General features: G+C 35.3%; 2 protein-coding genes across 5 annotated transcripts; one reads left to right on the forward strand and one right to left on the reverse strand.

Annotated features, from left to right (window-relative positions):
* The first annotated feature begins 29 nt into the window (after nt 1–29).
* On the forward strand, nt 30–15,266 carry LOC129806122 (short-chain specific acyl-CoA dehydrogenase, mitochondrial-like). The gene is made up of 5 exons (XM_055854491.1): nt 30–192; nt 278–431; nt 505–782; nt 5,685–6,145; nt 14,907–15,266. The coding sequence occupies exons 1-5, from the start codon at nt 162–164 to the stop codon at nt 15,216–15,218; spliced, it is 1,236 nt and encodes a 411-aa protein (XP_055710466.1). The 5' UTR covers nt 30–161; the 3' UTR covers nt 15,219–15,266.
* On the reverse strand, nt 8,480–13,211 carry LOC129806123 (exonuclease 3'-5' domain-containing protein 2-like). 4 transcript variants are annotated; one of them, XM_055854493.1, is made up of 5 exons: nt 12,800–13,211; nt 12,638–12,721; nt 12,471–12,566; nt 12,285–12,395; nt 8,480–9,255 (listed from the first exon to the last, which is right to left on the reverse strand). In XM_055854493.1, exons 1-5 carry the CDS (start codon nt 13,096–13,098, stop codon nt 8,658–8,660), a joined length of 1,188 nt encoding a protein of 395 aa, XP_055710468.1. In that variant the 5' UTR covers nt 13,099–13,211; the 3' UTR covers nt 8,480–8,657. The 4 variants fall into 4 exon arrangements, with proteins under 4 accessions (XP_055710468.1, XP_055710469.1, XP_055710467.1 ...); XM_055854494.1 differs by having other exon boundaries at nt 12,471–12,554; nt 12,638–12,733; nt 12,800–13,196; XM_055854492.1 differs by having other exon boundaries at nt 12,638–12,733; nt 12,800–13,196.
* Nucleotides 15,267–15,995: the final 729 nt, after the last annotated feature.

Genomic DNA, 15,995 nt, shown 5'->3' on the forward strand with positions numbered 1-15,995 from the left:
TGAATTCATCAGTTGACTTGGAGCGATCCACGCGGCAAGTAGTGGAAGTTATTTGACACCTTGAGCGCTTACGTGAAAGTTTTTGTGCATTTTCAATCCTCATTTTCCACCCATCCTAATCACTTTCCTCATCCCTGGTGCAACTAAATGTCCCAGTAGTTATGTTAAGTGTATTCCAGAGAGTCAGATTGTGTGAGTATTTGGCATGACAGGTGGAAAAATGCCTGTTTAAATTGCAAGTGAAAGTGTACACAAATGATAAGGTGTATTTGTTCAGGGAGATGTTTCAGTCGCGACGGTATTTGCATAAATTATCGCAATTTCACGGTGACCCCATTGTCTGGGGATCATCAGGTCATCCAGAAGGCATGCCGGGAGTTTGCAGAGAAGGAACTGATGCCGGTGGCGGCAAAAATTGACCGGGAAATGAGGTGAAATTTTGGCGGGTAAATGCGGTAAGGTAAATTTTTCACCTGTTGCATTTCTTTTTGTGGCTCCGGGAAGATACCCACAGGAGTTGATTGAGAAATTGGGGAGTCAGGGATTGCTGTATATGTGTGTGGATAGGCAAATGGGTGGAGCAGGACTCGGTATTCTAGCCCTTTCGCTGGCTGTGGAGGAAATTGCGAGGGGTTGTTCAGCCACTGGAGCTGTTGTCTCCATTCACAATTCCCTCTTTGCCAATCTCCTGGATCGGAAGGGGACAGATGGTCAGAGAAAGGCCTTTCTAGCACCCATGATCCAGGATTACTCACTTGGTGCCTTTGCCCTCAGTGAATTCAGTAAGAAAAATCCCTAATCCCTTTCATTATGTGAGATTCTCAAAATCACAGCTCTTGCATTCGTCAAAAAATTAATATTCTCCAATTGGTCTTAAACTTTGCCAAAGTATTTTTCGGAGCGAAGGTGAAACCCAATTTCGTCCGAACATGCTTAAACTTTACAGTGCCCGCTCTCTAATCCGGATCGCCGTAATCCGGACGAGTTATCGACGGTTACGTTTAAAATCATTTTGAGGTTATGTATGCATGTGTGTTCAGCAATGAAAATGAATTATCCTGTGATGTTTTTGTTTAATAAATGAAGTATAATAGCATAGAATTGTCTAGTTATGTCTTTTTAATCTTCTTTAAAACGTTTATTTTAATTCTACAAAAAAATCTTGTATTATATTTCCGAGACGTTGAACAAATTCAAAAAATTCATCCGGATTACGAAGTGGACATCTGTCATATTGTCTCCTAATCATCCGGATTACAAAGCGGGCACTGTATATAGAAAATAATTATGAATCTTAAACCGTTGTGGTTCTGTCTAGGGTTTCGAAAATCCTGGGATTTTTTAAATTTCGGGATCCCGAAAATTCCGAGATCCTGAAAATCCCGGGATCCCGAAAATCCCGGGACCCAGGAAATCCCGGGATCCCGAAAATCCTGGGACCCCTGGGACCCAAGAAATCTCAAGACCCCGAAAATCCCAGACGGGATCCTGGGATTTCAGGATCGTAATATTTAGGTATTTCGGGATCTCGAAATCCCGTTTTATCAATGCATCGATCCCGGGATTAATCTCGATCCAAAAAAGGGCTGAAATCCCGGGATTTCGGGATCCCGGGATCCCGTATTGGAAACCCTAGTTCTGGCACACCTTTTAGATTTAGATCAAACATTACACTCAGTCCCGGCATTAAGTCCTTCGGGATTATGCACCTGACGGAATTATGCACATACAATTATGCAGGTTTGCCTACCCTTGGGAGTCAATTTTGAAATCATTTTTGAAATACGCCAGTGTTCATGCCTTTAGGGGAAGTGCTTATAATTTTGGACAGTCTGCATATAAGCATCGATATTCTAAGTTTGAAGTACCATATTTTCAATACTAATTGACTTTTCTTGTTACTCTCTTTTCAGAAGGATTGTTTAGAAACTTGGCAAGCTATTTATCATCTCATTTTTACTAAAATTAGTTTTAATACTTTTAAAAATGAATTGATATGTAGAGGTGAATTTGACTCTTATTTTGGACAACTTGGTTATTAATTTTTACAACTTGTCTGTAAATTTGGACAGATAATCCGCCTCAACAGGATGCCCATTGTTCTTCATTTTATGAACCAATCTTACCAAGTCCTCTTCCTGGTCATGTAAGGGAAACGTGGAATGTCACAAGAAGCCCAGAAACTTTCCATATCATTCATTAAAGTGAGTTGACTTCGGTACTCCAAGTACGTGCGGATTCGCTCATTCCCTGCCCTTTCCGGGAGCCTTTCAAGGCATTTCTCACTGCATCTCTTTCGTAGAGATGATGCTCCTTCATTTCTCCAGGCATTTGTCCAACCTAGTCATCACAAAAGCTAAAACTTCACGAAATTTCGTGAGAAAAACACCTGTCCAAAATAAGAATCATCACCTCACTGGTGAATGTCTTAAAAAATTTCCCATTTTTCACACGAAAAATATAATTCACAAGGCAAATCTCACTTCAGGTCAAATGTATAAATCATCAGTAACGTGAATCAACACAATATTCAATGAATATTCAATAATATCACTCAAAAACAGCGAACAAACTTTGTTAGTACTTCACCAAAACTAAATAAGACTGAAGTAAGCCACGAAGTTCTGTCATATTTCTCGTAAGCAATTGCTCACACTGAATTTTCAACAAAGCAATTTCAACTCAAATCATATTCAAATTTTAACGTATTTAGTGTTAAAATCTTCCAAAAAGAACAAATATTTAGATAGAATTCATTATTCATCAAATATTGGAATAAAAATCCATCATTTTAATCAATTTATTTTTAGTGTCCAATGTTATCCTCAAAGTGTCCAAAATAAGAAACTGGACAAAATTAGAAGCATTTCCCCTACTCCATGCCTTTACTCCAATATATGAGAAATTGTATGTAAAACACCACGAGCAAAAATGATAAAGTTTAGGCTTAGTTTTTTTGCACTATAATTGATCCAAATTAGAAATTATCTGTCTCATCAAGCAGATATATAATCCAAATATGCTTTACGATAGTTTCATCCTTTAAGGATCATTAGTTCACTTAATAATCTTGCCAATCCTTGGGCATAACATTCAGATTCATTAAATACTAAATTGCATATTTTTACGGATAGTTTTTTTTTATCATAAATATCCGTAATTTATCATTCATATATACAAGATCATTTTTCTACACTATCAAATTATAACTATACTTGATATCGTTAGTCCAATCCTTATAGTATAAGAAAAAAACCATATGAATCCTTTATCATGTCTCATAGCATTTTCAATTCAAGATTAAATACACTTTTAATCCGAATTTCAGATGGAAATTACCATCAATAGAATTGTACTAAAGTCAATTATCACTTTCTAAAGGATCCATCCTTCAAATCAATATATTTCAGGATATATTTAAGAAATTCATTTTTATATGAGAATTCACCTAGTCAATGAACGACCTACTTAACTCTTTCCGGACCACAACATATCCAGCGAACGAATTTCAGTAAAACTCACTTTATTGTAAGTCTTAGTGGTCAAATATGATACTTTTGTAGAGAAAGATGTTTTTCCGCCTCTGGGAAATTGGAAAATTCATGGGTACTCTCGTCCCCAAAAGAACGAAAAGGAGACAAACTTGGACAAACTTCAATTTTCCAAAAGCCAATAATATCAATTTTGTGAATTATTTTTGCATGTCAAATGACTCCTTTACAATGTTGATCACTAAAACAAGAAGAATTATTGACCAGTATCTTGTGGGATGTCCAGGAAGTGCTAAAAAGGACACCCAGCTCCTGCTTGCCAACAGATTCCTCAAAATATTTCACACAAAAACACTTTAAAACACATTTCTTTCAACACGATGTTATTGTAGACACATTAAGCTTTCTCAAAAGCATAAAAGACACTTCCTGGACAATCATAATTCACCAAAATCAGGAAGAATAGGAAAAACTTCCTTGAAAGTAATCTCCCTCGCTGCCAAATGTCAAAATTATCGGCCATATTGGCAAAAATGTCGCTCCCGCTTGGAATTTTCTTACAAGGTTGATGGTGTCAAAAAGCAAATGGCGGGCATTGGCGGGATAACCTTACATTTGACCTCTAGATTTTTGGGGAGGAGAGTACCCATAAATTTTGAACAAGTTTTTTGAAAATTTAAGAAAAAATAGTTTTTCGAATTTATGTAATCTGTAATTGTTAGTTATCATACTTATTGGCCCCGAGAGGTTTTTTCTTATTCTGGTCTAGAAATATCAAAAAAAGTCACAATATCTGCAAGGAAGCAGAAAATCGAAAATTCACGATTTTTGACCAAGAATATCTTTGCTCAGGAGTTAACTAGGATCGTGCAAACAATATCCTAGATTTGGACATCCTTATAGTTTGTACTTATCCAGAAGAATCGGATTTTTATCGATTCTATATTTTCGATTATCCACTCAAAAAATTCATTAAGTTTTTCTTGTTTGTGAATTTCAATGGGTGTTTCGTTGTCAATGTTTTTGGTTCTTAAAGCCCTCTTTAGGACGTCAGAGAGTGATATTTTGGAAAATTTATTGGATTTTCTTGTGAAAAAATGAAAATATTTCTCTCTAACTCTTGCCATACGATGGAAAATATTATTTCCTTCATTGTCCTGAATTGTGAACAGAAACTCGACGTCTTCTTCTGCGATAATACAGAGAAAATTTGTAAGTAAGCTTGTATGAAGGGGAATTTTTCCATGAATGTCCTGTTGACGCAACAATGGGGATAAATTTCTTTTGATTTCTTCGTAAATTTCTTGATTTTTGGTACAGTCTGTCTCTCCATAGCAATTGTTCAAATCTAAAATGATGTCTATGTAATCTTTAGATTGCACACAGTGAAAAATATTTTAATTTTTATTATTGGTAATTTTAAGGGTGATGTATGGCACGCAGGGAGTCATCCGGTCAGAAACGAGTGGGACATGCCCTACAAATCCTTTCAAAGAGTCATTAAATGGTTAGACCACCCTTTTTCTCTGGCTTGGTTATGGGGATTTTTTTTTTGCTTTTTCACATCGTGTACTTGAACTTAATCTAGTCCAGAAGCAATCTTATCTTCCGGTGATTTCTTTGATTTTACTTTTTCATTCAGAAACTAATCGCTGTATCATAGAATTCGTGATAACACCTATGCAAGCAATAAAACACCCAGAAAAAACAAAATTGATTTTAATAAATTGCTTCACTAGATGAAATATCGTCTGCACCGTCTGCGCTTTTCCATTTTTTAATTGCTAGTGGTTTTTCTTTTCAACTTCTTTTGGAAAGCTTTTTCCTTCTACAAAGATCAAGAACTTGCAGAAACTCTGTACGATGCTCAGATTTAGTGTTTCTGCTTCTCGCACTTCTCTACCTCAAGCTTTTATACGCAAAGTCATGTGCGTTACTCTCCCGAATTATAGGATTAAGTGCAAAAACTTTATATTCTTTAAGTTTTAGAGATTCAACCAAAAATAATATTACTCTTTAACGTTTATAGGAATGAAAAGGACGCTTAGGAATGAAATTGGGAATGAATTGATTTGAACTGATCAACATTGAATACTTTATAGTTGATCCATATATTTTGAGAATCTCACCTACCATAAGATAACCTATAGGTTTATTTCACGCGTTTCTTGATAATCCCAACATCTTTTTAAGATGCTGGATCCGATGTGGCTGCCCTGAGCACCACAGCCCGTCAGGAGGGTTCCAATTGGATCCTGAAGGGCACAAAGGCATGGGTAACTTCGGCTAAAGAAGCCAAAGTTGCCATTGTCTTTGCCTCAGTGGACAGAAGCCTTAAACACGCCGGAATAGCTGCCTTTATTGTGCCTTTGGATACTCCTGGGGTATCTGTGGGGAGGAACGAGGAGAAGATGGGAATCCGTGGGACTTCCACTTGTACCCTCGTTCTGGACAATGTACAAGTGCCTGAAGAGAATATTTTGGGGGAAATTGGGGAGGGATTCCGAATTGCAATGGAACAGTTGGATTTGGCCAGGATTGGGATTGCATCGCAAGCTCTGGGTATTGCAAGAGCATGCCTGGACTTGTCCATTTCCTATGCCAGTTCGAGAATTGCCTTTGGACAATCCATTATCACAATGCCGATTGTTAAGGTGAGTTTTCATTTTTTAATGATAAAAATTTTTATCATTTGTTGTGGCTTTACCTTCGGGAAAGAAGAGGAATATGATTATTCTATCCCACGTTGTCGCCGAAGTGAATAATTGTTGTAGGTGGCCGTATCCAGTAAAACCAAACACAGATATTACTTAATTTTAGATCATACTTCAACTTTTTATTAAAACAAATGACTATGATGAGAATTGAATTACAGAACGTCTGAATCGATTGAAGAACAAAGATAGAATGAATAAATCATTGTGGCCACTAGCAAGAGAATTCTTTTAGGGGTGCCAGTAGTGTCAGTGGTGGTGCCCTCTAACATAATTTGCATTCACTGAGGCCAAGGTCAAGGTCACGGTCAAGGTCAAGGTGACTAGGTGAAGAGTAGTTTGAATGACATTACAGTAAATCTGTTTCTCTGGGTGGTAAACATATTTCCGACGCCATTTTTAGCTGAAATTCCTTACAATCTCAGCGTTTATGGTTAGAGGTTAAATCCGACTTTGTCAGATTGGGTCTAATCCTTACGAATCTTATACCATACACGCTTTAGGAGAAAGGAAAAGAGACATTTACAAACGGTTTTCAGCAAAGATTAAATATCGATATGCGGTTAAAAAGGTGACATCGGTGACATCAGATTCATTGCCCACCTCAATCCCTCCTTCCGCCATTTTGGAACACCCAATAACTTTTGTTTTCTCAATAACTCAGTCTTCTCAGCCCCTATGGCATGGATCGATCTCAAATTTTAGTGTGTTATAGTTAGGTCTAGGAGCTTTGGTTTAAAAAAAAGTTGAGACATCGGTCCCTGACCCCCCTAACCCGAACTACCTGGCTAACACATTAATTACTTATTAAGTACTTAATAAGTTCTTAACTCAATGACTTAATTTTAAGGAGTTGTAGAACATACAACTACTTAAAAAATATATGAAAATGAGACAAACGTCAGCGCTTTGTGGTGAGTAGTGAAACTAATATGGCATGACTCAGCCTTAAGACTAAGTATTTAATTAAGGTCTTTGTTAAGGTCCTTAATTAAGTAGTTTGTATTAAGGACACGAAAAGTATTTTAACTAAGTACTTAATTAAGTAAGTACTCAACTAAACGCTCTCCAAGGAGTTACCCTAATGCATATAAAACATGTATTTTTAATTCTTCATATTGTTTATTTTTGAAATAAAAGTCAAAATTACACTTGCTTAATTGGCCTAATTGGCAAGATGAACATGTTGCTACCGCAGCTTTGTTATATTGTCCGGCACAAAACTTTTTCCCCAGTTGCAAGTATTGCTGGATGGAACTCTTGTTGTCCTCAAATTTCTCCTGAGAAATGTTTAAGATGCATCTGGAACAAAAAATCAAAAGAACGATCAAATAAAAAATTAATAATATTCAAAACTTTTGAAAAAGTAGACTCGCGAAACGTGAGTTTATGGGACTCCGTGAAGTTATGCTCTTCCGGCTCTCAGATTACGCGAGTGGCGCGAGTGGGACTGGAGAGAGGATTTTATAAAAAAAAAAAATGGGTCCGTTATTGGAAATTTGAGCTTCCGTATTGCAAGTTGAGAGCATGAAAGGTAAAATTTAATAGATTTTGGGATACTTGTCGACTCAATAACATTTTTAGGATTACAAGGTATAGGGACTACGGGGAGAACCTTGAGTTATATGTACTTACCACATGAAAATGCCTAGGATGTTAAGTTAATTAATTTCACGGAAATTCACTATTTATAAATTTCCAACTAAAAGAAAGAAAACTTTATAGACACTTCACGTACTTACTAACATTTTGTGGTTATGTTTTCTGAAATGTCATTTTTCTCATCTCTTTCTAACCAATGGTTAACATGTATCTATCGCATTCTCTATTCCAGTTTCCACTTGTTATCACCACATTTCACTACTTTCGCTCGAAAAATTCCTTAATTAAGTACTTAATAAGTACTTATTAAGAACTTAAGTTATGAACTTGGTTTAAGTTATTATTTAAGAGCATCGACAATGCCTTTAATTATAGCATTGTGCTAGTCACAGCTTACCTTGTGTTAGCCGGGATACATAAGAGATCATTTAAGTTTAAAATGGGCATAGCTTAAGTTTCAATTGTCAGAATTTCATTCTGAATGATGATTTGGAAAGGTTTTATGAAATGCTACAACTCTTTAGAATACCCCAACTTCGTAGGCTGCAATTGGAGGCCCGAGTTCGAAAAGTAGATTTCCGAAAATTCGATGTTAAATATTTTTCGAAAAGTAAACGATGCTTTTCGTTATAAAATAAGTGACAGCTGTCAAATAAAGTCAAAAAAGTGTTGTATCTCTTAAAAAAAGCTTTATTCATATACAAGGACACCAGTAGAGTCCTCCATGGCTCCCGAACCCCTATGATCCTCAAAAAGAACAATCATTCTCGGTGGTGAGGTAGTGTTGAAGGATCTGGGTTTGTGCGTAGTAGTGATCCACTCTAGGAGCTAGGAAGAGATTATGTAATTTTTATACAACTGCTGCTGTCTTTTTCTTCTTGCGACGACGCCTTCGCCTTAGTCCCTGTGTAGTCTCCGTGTTAGTATTCAAATTTTCGAGCATGCATGCGTAGCAATCCTCGGCAGTTTGAGTCATTTGATCACAATGTTTATTGAAATAATTGTAAAGTTTAATTCCCACAATGGCATCCTTGGCGGCATAGTCAATCTGTTCGTTAGTAAGTTCGGAATTTTCCCAGTTTGAGTACGATATACCTGACTTCTTGTCTAACTCAATATTTAGAAATTTCTTAGCCATTCTCTCTAGTCCCATGTCGAAACACCATTCAGGAGCTATGCTCCTAAGATCTAATACACTTGACATTTCAACATTATAGTCCATCCTGAGATATCGAGCGTCGAGAGCAGAATTGACACCAACTTTCCTTATTGTCTTGTCTTTTAGAACATCTTTCAATGTGTCAGGAACATGTCCGATTTTATTTATTCTAAAGAGGCCACAGATCCCACTGGCTGTAGCTAATTGTATCAAAGCTACTCGTGATCGTCGTTGTCCAGAAGCAATCCATTCGCAGTCGAAACCCAAGGCTCTATATTCTGTGTCAAAACTAAAGACAAAAAAAAATAGAAATAGAATGTAAAGCAAGTTTGAGGAACTCTACTGTAAAATGGAGTAAAATACACCTTATCAAAACGCCATATATCTAGTTCTATTTGACTAAATTTGACGGCCAAGGTAGCAAATGAAAGGTCTCACTAAACTACAACATTCTACAACAATTAAACTTTAACGATGAGACAGTTTTCGCTGACCGAAAATCAGCAATAAAAGTGAAATCGATAAACAAAACATGTGAAACGTGTTTTACATCTAACCTTCGAAAAGCCAACAAAGTCTGATTTGGTGTATTTTTTGTCTCTATGAACAATAGGAACAAAAATAGCCCAAAAATTTAAGTAATTTTTCTGACCAATACCAATGAATGATAATTTTCACTCTAATGAAAAATTTTATGTTTGAGTATTGAAGTTTCTTTTCCCAAAACGGTTTTGCTTAAAAAATAATTGGAAGTATAAAAATAAATAAAATGAATGAATGAATTTGAGAATTTAAAAATTCGCCATTTTTGACTTTAAAAATTTACTAATAGTCCTAATAGCAAATAGCTGGAGACTTGCAAAAAATATCCTAGATTTCTTCAACCTTTCTACTTTACACTTACGTACAAACATAACGAAAAACTAACTTTATGTAGTCAGGAAAAATTATTATTTTTATGTGACACCGGTGTTCCAATCGTTCTTAAAGGGTTAAGACATCGATCGACCTGAAATTTTAGTATGTTATAGCTGGACCTAAGAGCTTTCGATAAAAAAAAATTAAGCCCCCCCCCCCCGGTTAGAAGGGGTCAAAAATTCAATTTTCAAATAGCCATATCTCCGGTTCTAATTATTGGAATTTGAAAAATTTTGGTGTTTTGGAAAGCTCTCGTGGAGTACTTACAATCCTTGTGACACCCAATTTCATCCGATTTGTCCGAAGGTCCGATTAATCGAAAAATCAATTTTCGAAATTTCGATTTCGAATTCGAATTTTATCCATTTCGACCGCCGAGACCAAAGGGTGAAATGTTAACTGTCCCATTGCAATGCATCGCTAGTATCGAGTGTCGATTATGGGCGATCGAGATGATAACTTGCATTTTTTGTCGCTAGTGTCGATAATTCTCGCCACTAATTTATCGACACCTCTGGAGCTGTCGATTTGCATTCTCGAAGGGAAATTTAGAGAAGATTTTATATGTTTTTAGTAAGTAAATGCCCTCATTTATTTTATATTTATTAAATTTTATTAATATTAAATATAATTCTTGTGAAATTTTGTTTGTTCTGCACGAAATAACCTCGGGTAAATTGGATACGAAAATTTATGTTCTGTTGATTCTGCACAACCACAAAATATTTTTGGACCATCCGGGAAAGGCTTATCAGAGGATGACCTTATTATACTCAGTGATTGAGTTTGACACAATGTCCAGGAAGTTGATGGAGATGTTTCTCATGGATTCGTTCTCGTGAGATTTAATTTCACAGAGTAGGAAATGGTCACATATGCGTGTGCTTCCCTCAGATCTTTTGCTCTTCCTTGCCAAATTTAAAACACTACAATCCACCAGACCTTGATCTTATCACCGCGACTGATAAGATGAAAAATAATTCCTTAAATTTCTGGAGTCATTTGTTCAGTGACTGACTTGCAGCAAGTCTTTGAGTGTCAATTATTGTGTGAGAATGTAAAAGATAAAGTGAAAAGATCTGCGTAAGGCAGAAATTATTATGTATAGATGATTGTTTTTACTTGCATTTCTTCCGGAAGCTCCAGAGTTGTTTTTATACCGCAATTTTCTCATTCTCGCTCCAAATGAAAGATGAGTTTCCGGGGCTTCCTCAATAGCCCAATTTTCATAAAAATATAATCTATGGGTTGACTATTTTAACTTAATAAAATCATTGAAATACAGTAGACTCTCTCAAATTCGGGCATATGGGACCGCAATGTCAGCCGAATTACACAGAAATCCGGGCGACAAAGTTTTTGAAATTCAACGATTTTTTATTCATGTACATATAGATATTGAGTTTACACACTCATATATAACGTAAATTGCATGAAAATCCCTCAATAATGCAAAATCACATCAAAACTAAGACAAACCATGCTAAATTTGAGCATACTTGATTCATTTGATTATCATAATCAAACTTGAAAAATGACAACAAACTTTTTTCAAATGTAACTGCTGTCCGAATTAAAAAGTAGATCGATCTTAAGAGCCGAATTAGCGAGAGTCTACTGTAACTCCGATTGCAAAATCAAAACAAGCGAGAGTGAGGTTATGTTTCACTGTTCCAAAGTGTCACAATCACGAGCCGATAACTCGTGAAGAGCCGACACTCATTTCGTCTCATCATTTGGATCTAATGCCCTAGACACACTTACGACTAAAGTCCAGAGACGACTAAGCTAGTTCATAGCCAAGTCAGTTTCTGACACACTACAAACGAGGCTTAGTATATACTGGTATCCACAAAACATAACTTTCGTGGGTTTTTATGCAGATATTTCTACTGAAATGCACAAATATTCCTCTAAAAATGAAACTATTTGTAGTATCATGTCTCAGTACACGTCCAATAATTATTGTTAATTACAATTATTTGTGAGGTGGAAGCTAACTCGCGACTTAAGTCAATTTTGGCGATTCTAGTGAATAATTCTTGTTGTTATACGTGAATTGTGAAGTAAATTTAAAAGTAGTTTCATTTTCAAAGGATTTCTAGTGCATTTCGGTAGAAATATGTGCATAAAATCCACGAAAGTTATGTTTTGTGAGTGCCAGAAAATGTTAAGCCTCGTTTGTAGTATGTCAGGAACTGACTTGGCTATGAACGAGCTTAGTCGTCTCTGGACTTTAGTCGTAAGTGTGTCCAGGACATAACGATACTAGAGATTCGATAGTATCGAATCGATACTATAGCGAGAGTCAAAGTTATCATGTCACCCCAGTTTACTCGACGGGATTCCTTCCGGGGGACTTGTACTTAACAATAAGGGTTCGAAAGTTATAAATCTTACCTTTTTAGGCGATCAATTATGGAATTGCACGAATCGATATCACTAGCAATTTCAATATTTTTTGGTCTTTTCTCTCTCTCTGCATCGTCTTTCAATTTGCTGTTAAGTTGCCTACACATTTCGTTTTTAAAATTAAAAGTGGTCCAGAAAAAGTCCATGAAATATTTATAATACGAATTACTTTACCTCAAATTCTGTAAATTAAGTTGAAGTTGATTAATTTTTGAATCTCTCAGCATCGTTTCTTCCTCAGTTTCGTCTTTGAGCCTTCTGTAATGTCTCCTTAGTATTGTTTTTCAAATTAAGACTTGTCCAAAAAGTTCAAGAAATATTTATAATACGAATTACTTTACCTCAAATTCTGTAAATTAAGTTGAAGTTGATTAATTTTTGAATCTCTCAGCATCGTTTCTTCCTCAGCTTCGTCTTTGAGCCTTCTGTAATGTCTCCTTAGTATTGTTTTTCAAATTAAGACTTGTCCAAAAAGTTCAAGAAATATTTATAATACGGAGTACCTTAAATCATGTAAAATGAGCTGAAGTTTTTTAATTTCTGAATCCCAATAACAGATTTCAAAATTCATTCGTTTTTTATGTGATATCCATAGTAATATCAGGAATACAAATACTATTGCGAAGATTGCGAAAAGTATTAACATTGAAATTTTGTATCTGTCAAAATATACACAAAATGTTTCGCAAGATATTTTTGGTGGAGGAGGCAAGCACAATGAGTTGAATCCCTGTCGGTTTAGGAAATCAAAGAACTTTCCACACATTTCAAAAGCGAAAATTAACCACCCGAACCACTCCATATTGAAAATTTTTGTAAGCTAGAACGCGAACTATGGAGATTTGTTATTATTCTGACACGTCTGACACACTCAAATTGATAAATATGTGAACGATAATCACATGGAATCTCCCAGCAGCGAGAGTAAAGCTTACATGTAAGTGATAGTGATTTGTAAGTATCCGTGTAAGCCTTACTTTTAAACGACATTTAAGTCATGAGAAAGCTTTACAAATATATTACTTTCAAAATAACTAACATGTATGGTATATGAAAGTATACACTGTCATGTAAGGAATAAATAAGTCACAGTGTAAGGCTTTCTTTTAATTAACATGCAATACATATTAAAGCTTTACTATATATTGCTTTCGTAATATTAACAAGTAAGGTAATTGAAAGGGTACACCATCATGTAAGGCTTAAGTAACGTAAGATGTAAAGCTTTCTTTTAATCAACACGTAAACTATTCTAAAGCTTTACCATGTTTTGCTACAGTAGAGTCTCCTAAATTCGAACGTTCGGGGGGTATTTTTGACATTTCCCACCTCCCAAATTCGAACGATTTTTTCAAAACTAACGAAATTTGTGTGAGCTTAAATTATACTTTGAATCTAATTCCCGTACTTTCTCGCAAGTCTTAGTGGTAACATACTTCCTTTTCATTTTATACTACCATAATTTATGTAAACATTCAGGAAGAAGCACATAAATATGAATTTCATTCACCAAGAATACGAACTTATTAACATAACCTCACAATTGACATTTTGAATCCAAACGACGTTCGAATTTGAGAGATTCAGATTTGAGAGACTTTACTGTATCATAAAACTTAGAAATAAGGTATATGAAAGTTTATACTGTCATATAAGGCAAAAATACAACATGGTGTAAGTTTTTCTTTTCTATATAATAAATCATTATGAAAGTTTTCCCTTTTTACTATGTATTGTATGCATATTAATCATCATGTAAGTTCTATGAAGGATACGTTATCATGTAAGACATAAGTATGCCTTACGAATGGCTTACTGGAAATTTTCACTTTAAAGATATAATTCATGCGAGCTACACCGGAGTTCTGATACAAAAGGTTCAGGTGAAATATTTTATTTCTATTCATCAGTGGGGTTTTGTTTTTAACTGAAACCTACTATTAAGATGAATGATTATTATGAATATGATACTTGTGATCATATTCTGAAGTGAGTTCTCTAAGGAGAGTTTAAGGCTTACTTAGGTGACAAAAAAGTAGTTATACAATGTTAAACGTCCATAAAAGATAGTTTGACGTATGACTTACAAGTTGGTCCTTTTTAGGGCTTACCTTGAGTATTTTTTGCCTTCTGAAATGCTTTACATGAATGCAATTCTTATGGCTTACAAGTATTTATTACTATAGTTTTACAGAGTCTGCTTACAAATGCTTTACTTGTGTATTTATGTGAGGTATCCTTAGAAACCATAAAAATGCATCCAATAGCTTTCTTATGCTTCACAAGTAAGGCTTACGTAAGTGACAAAAGTGTGGTTATACCATGTTAAACATAAGCGATAGTGATTTGTAAGGCTTACATGCACTATCATGTAAGGCTTATGTAAGACATCTTTTCGCTACTGGCGCATGAACGCCACAATCCAGTAGAATTTCGAAAATTTCGATGTTGAATATTTCAAATTCCTTATTTTCAATTTCAATGAAATTTTAGTATCCTGCCTAAAAAGTTAAGTACCTACTAAGCACATAATAACCACTTAATATAATGCAATGCCTTAACGCAAATAAAGATCAGAAAATTTTTCATGAAATATTTTGTGCTCCCTAGTCTCGCATCGCTGAGATGGGATTGCGCCTGGAAGCGGCCCAACTGTTGACTCGCCGAGCTGCCTTTGTGTATTCCCAATCGCGCGGGAAGACCACAAAGTTCAGCTCAATGGCCAAACTGGCGGCCAGTGAATGTGCCACCTTCAACTCCCACAATTGCGTCCAGATCCTGGGCGGAATGGGATACGTAATGGACTTGCCGGCTGAGAGACTGTACCGTGATGCTCGAATTACTGAAATCTACGGCGGAGTGACTGATATCCAGAAGCAGATTGTGGCTGATCAAGTGATCAAGGAATGTAATTTTGAATAGCATTTCCAACATTTTTTTTTCGCATTTTCAATAAATTTTTAAAAGCAATTCCATTATTTGTTTATTTATTTATTTTATTTAATTTACTTGAAGAACCTATTTCTTAACCGATTTAGAAGAAGTTGAAATAATTGAAATCGGTAATAAACTGATCCTCCCGATCCTCTTTATTTCTAGAACAAATATGTTTCAAGAGTTTAGAATTTATCGAGAGAGGAAACGTTTTCTTTTTTCTAATTGTATGGATTCCGAATTATCCAATAAGTTGTAAATCGGTTCAATTCGGTTATGAATCGGTAATGGCAATTTTTCAATTATCAAAAAGAGAAATGCATTTCTTTTTGAAGTTTAAATAGGTTTTCGAAGCTTCTTGTAAGTTATTCATATCTGATTCGCAGCGTTTTTAGATTATCTGATCTGAACCGGTACAAATCGGTTATGAAATTCTTTTTCTGGTTTTTGTAATTTTAAATCATAAAACAAATCTCCTTAATACAGATAAAAAAATACTAAACATTTCTTCTATTTGCGACGAAACTTGATTAATTCGTCAGGTTTTTTAATTGATTGATCAATCTAAACCGGTTTAAAACGCCTTTTCTTTCGACTACTTTACTGAATTTTATTTCAATTGACAAAAACGATTTGCAAATTCTCCATAAATTTTGAATAAGTCGAAATTGGTTCTTCCGTTGAGATGAATATTTGATGTAACGAAGAAATTGTGAGTTACCAATGAATCCATAACCGGTTAGAATCGGTTATGAAAAGTTTTTT

Source organism: Phlebotomus papatasi, chromosome 3, assembly GCF_024763615.1.
Source record: "Phlebotomus papatasi isolate M1 chromosome 3, Ppap_2.1, whole genome shotgun sequence".
Classification (NCBI taxonomy): Eukaryota; Metazoa; Arthropoda; class Insecta; order Diptera; family Psychodidae; genus Phlebotomus; species Phlebotomus papatasi.

Excerpts from the sequence above, each read along its gene's own strand:
- LOC129806122 (XM_055854491.1), top strand. The coding sequence starts at position 162 with ATGTTAAGTGTATTCCAGAGAGTCAGATTGT. Across the intron at positions 193-277 it reads ATTCCAGAGAGTCAGATTGT|GGAGATGTTTCAGTCGCGAC; the intron begins GTGAGTATTTGG and ends GTATTTGTTCAG. Across the intron at positions 783-5,684 it reads CTTTGCCCTCAGTGAATTCA|ATGCTGGATCCGATGTGGCT; the intron begins GTAAGAAAAATC and ends CATCTTTTTAAG.
- LOC129806123 (XM_055854492.1), bottom strand. The coding sequence starts at position 13,098 with ATGGAGTGGTTCGGGTGGTTAATTTTCGCTTTTGAAATGTGTGGAAAG. Across the intron at positions 12,567-12,637 it reads CTTAATTTACAGAATTTGAG|GAGACATTACAGAAGGCTCA; the intron begins GTAAAGTAATTC and ends AACAATACTAAG. Across the intron at positions 9,256-12,284 it reads ATAATTGATCGCCTAAAAAG|TTTTGACACAGAATATAGAG; the intron begins GTAAGATTTATA and ends TTTTGTCTTTAG.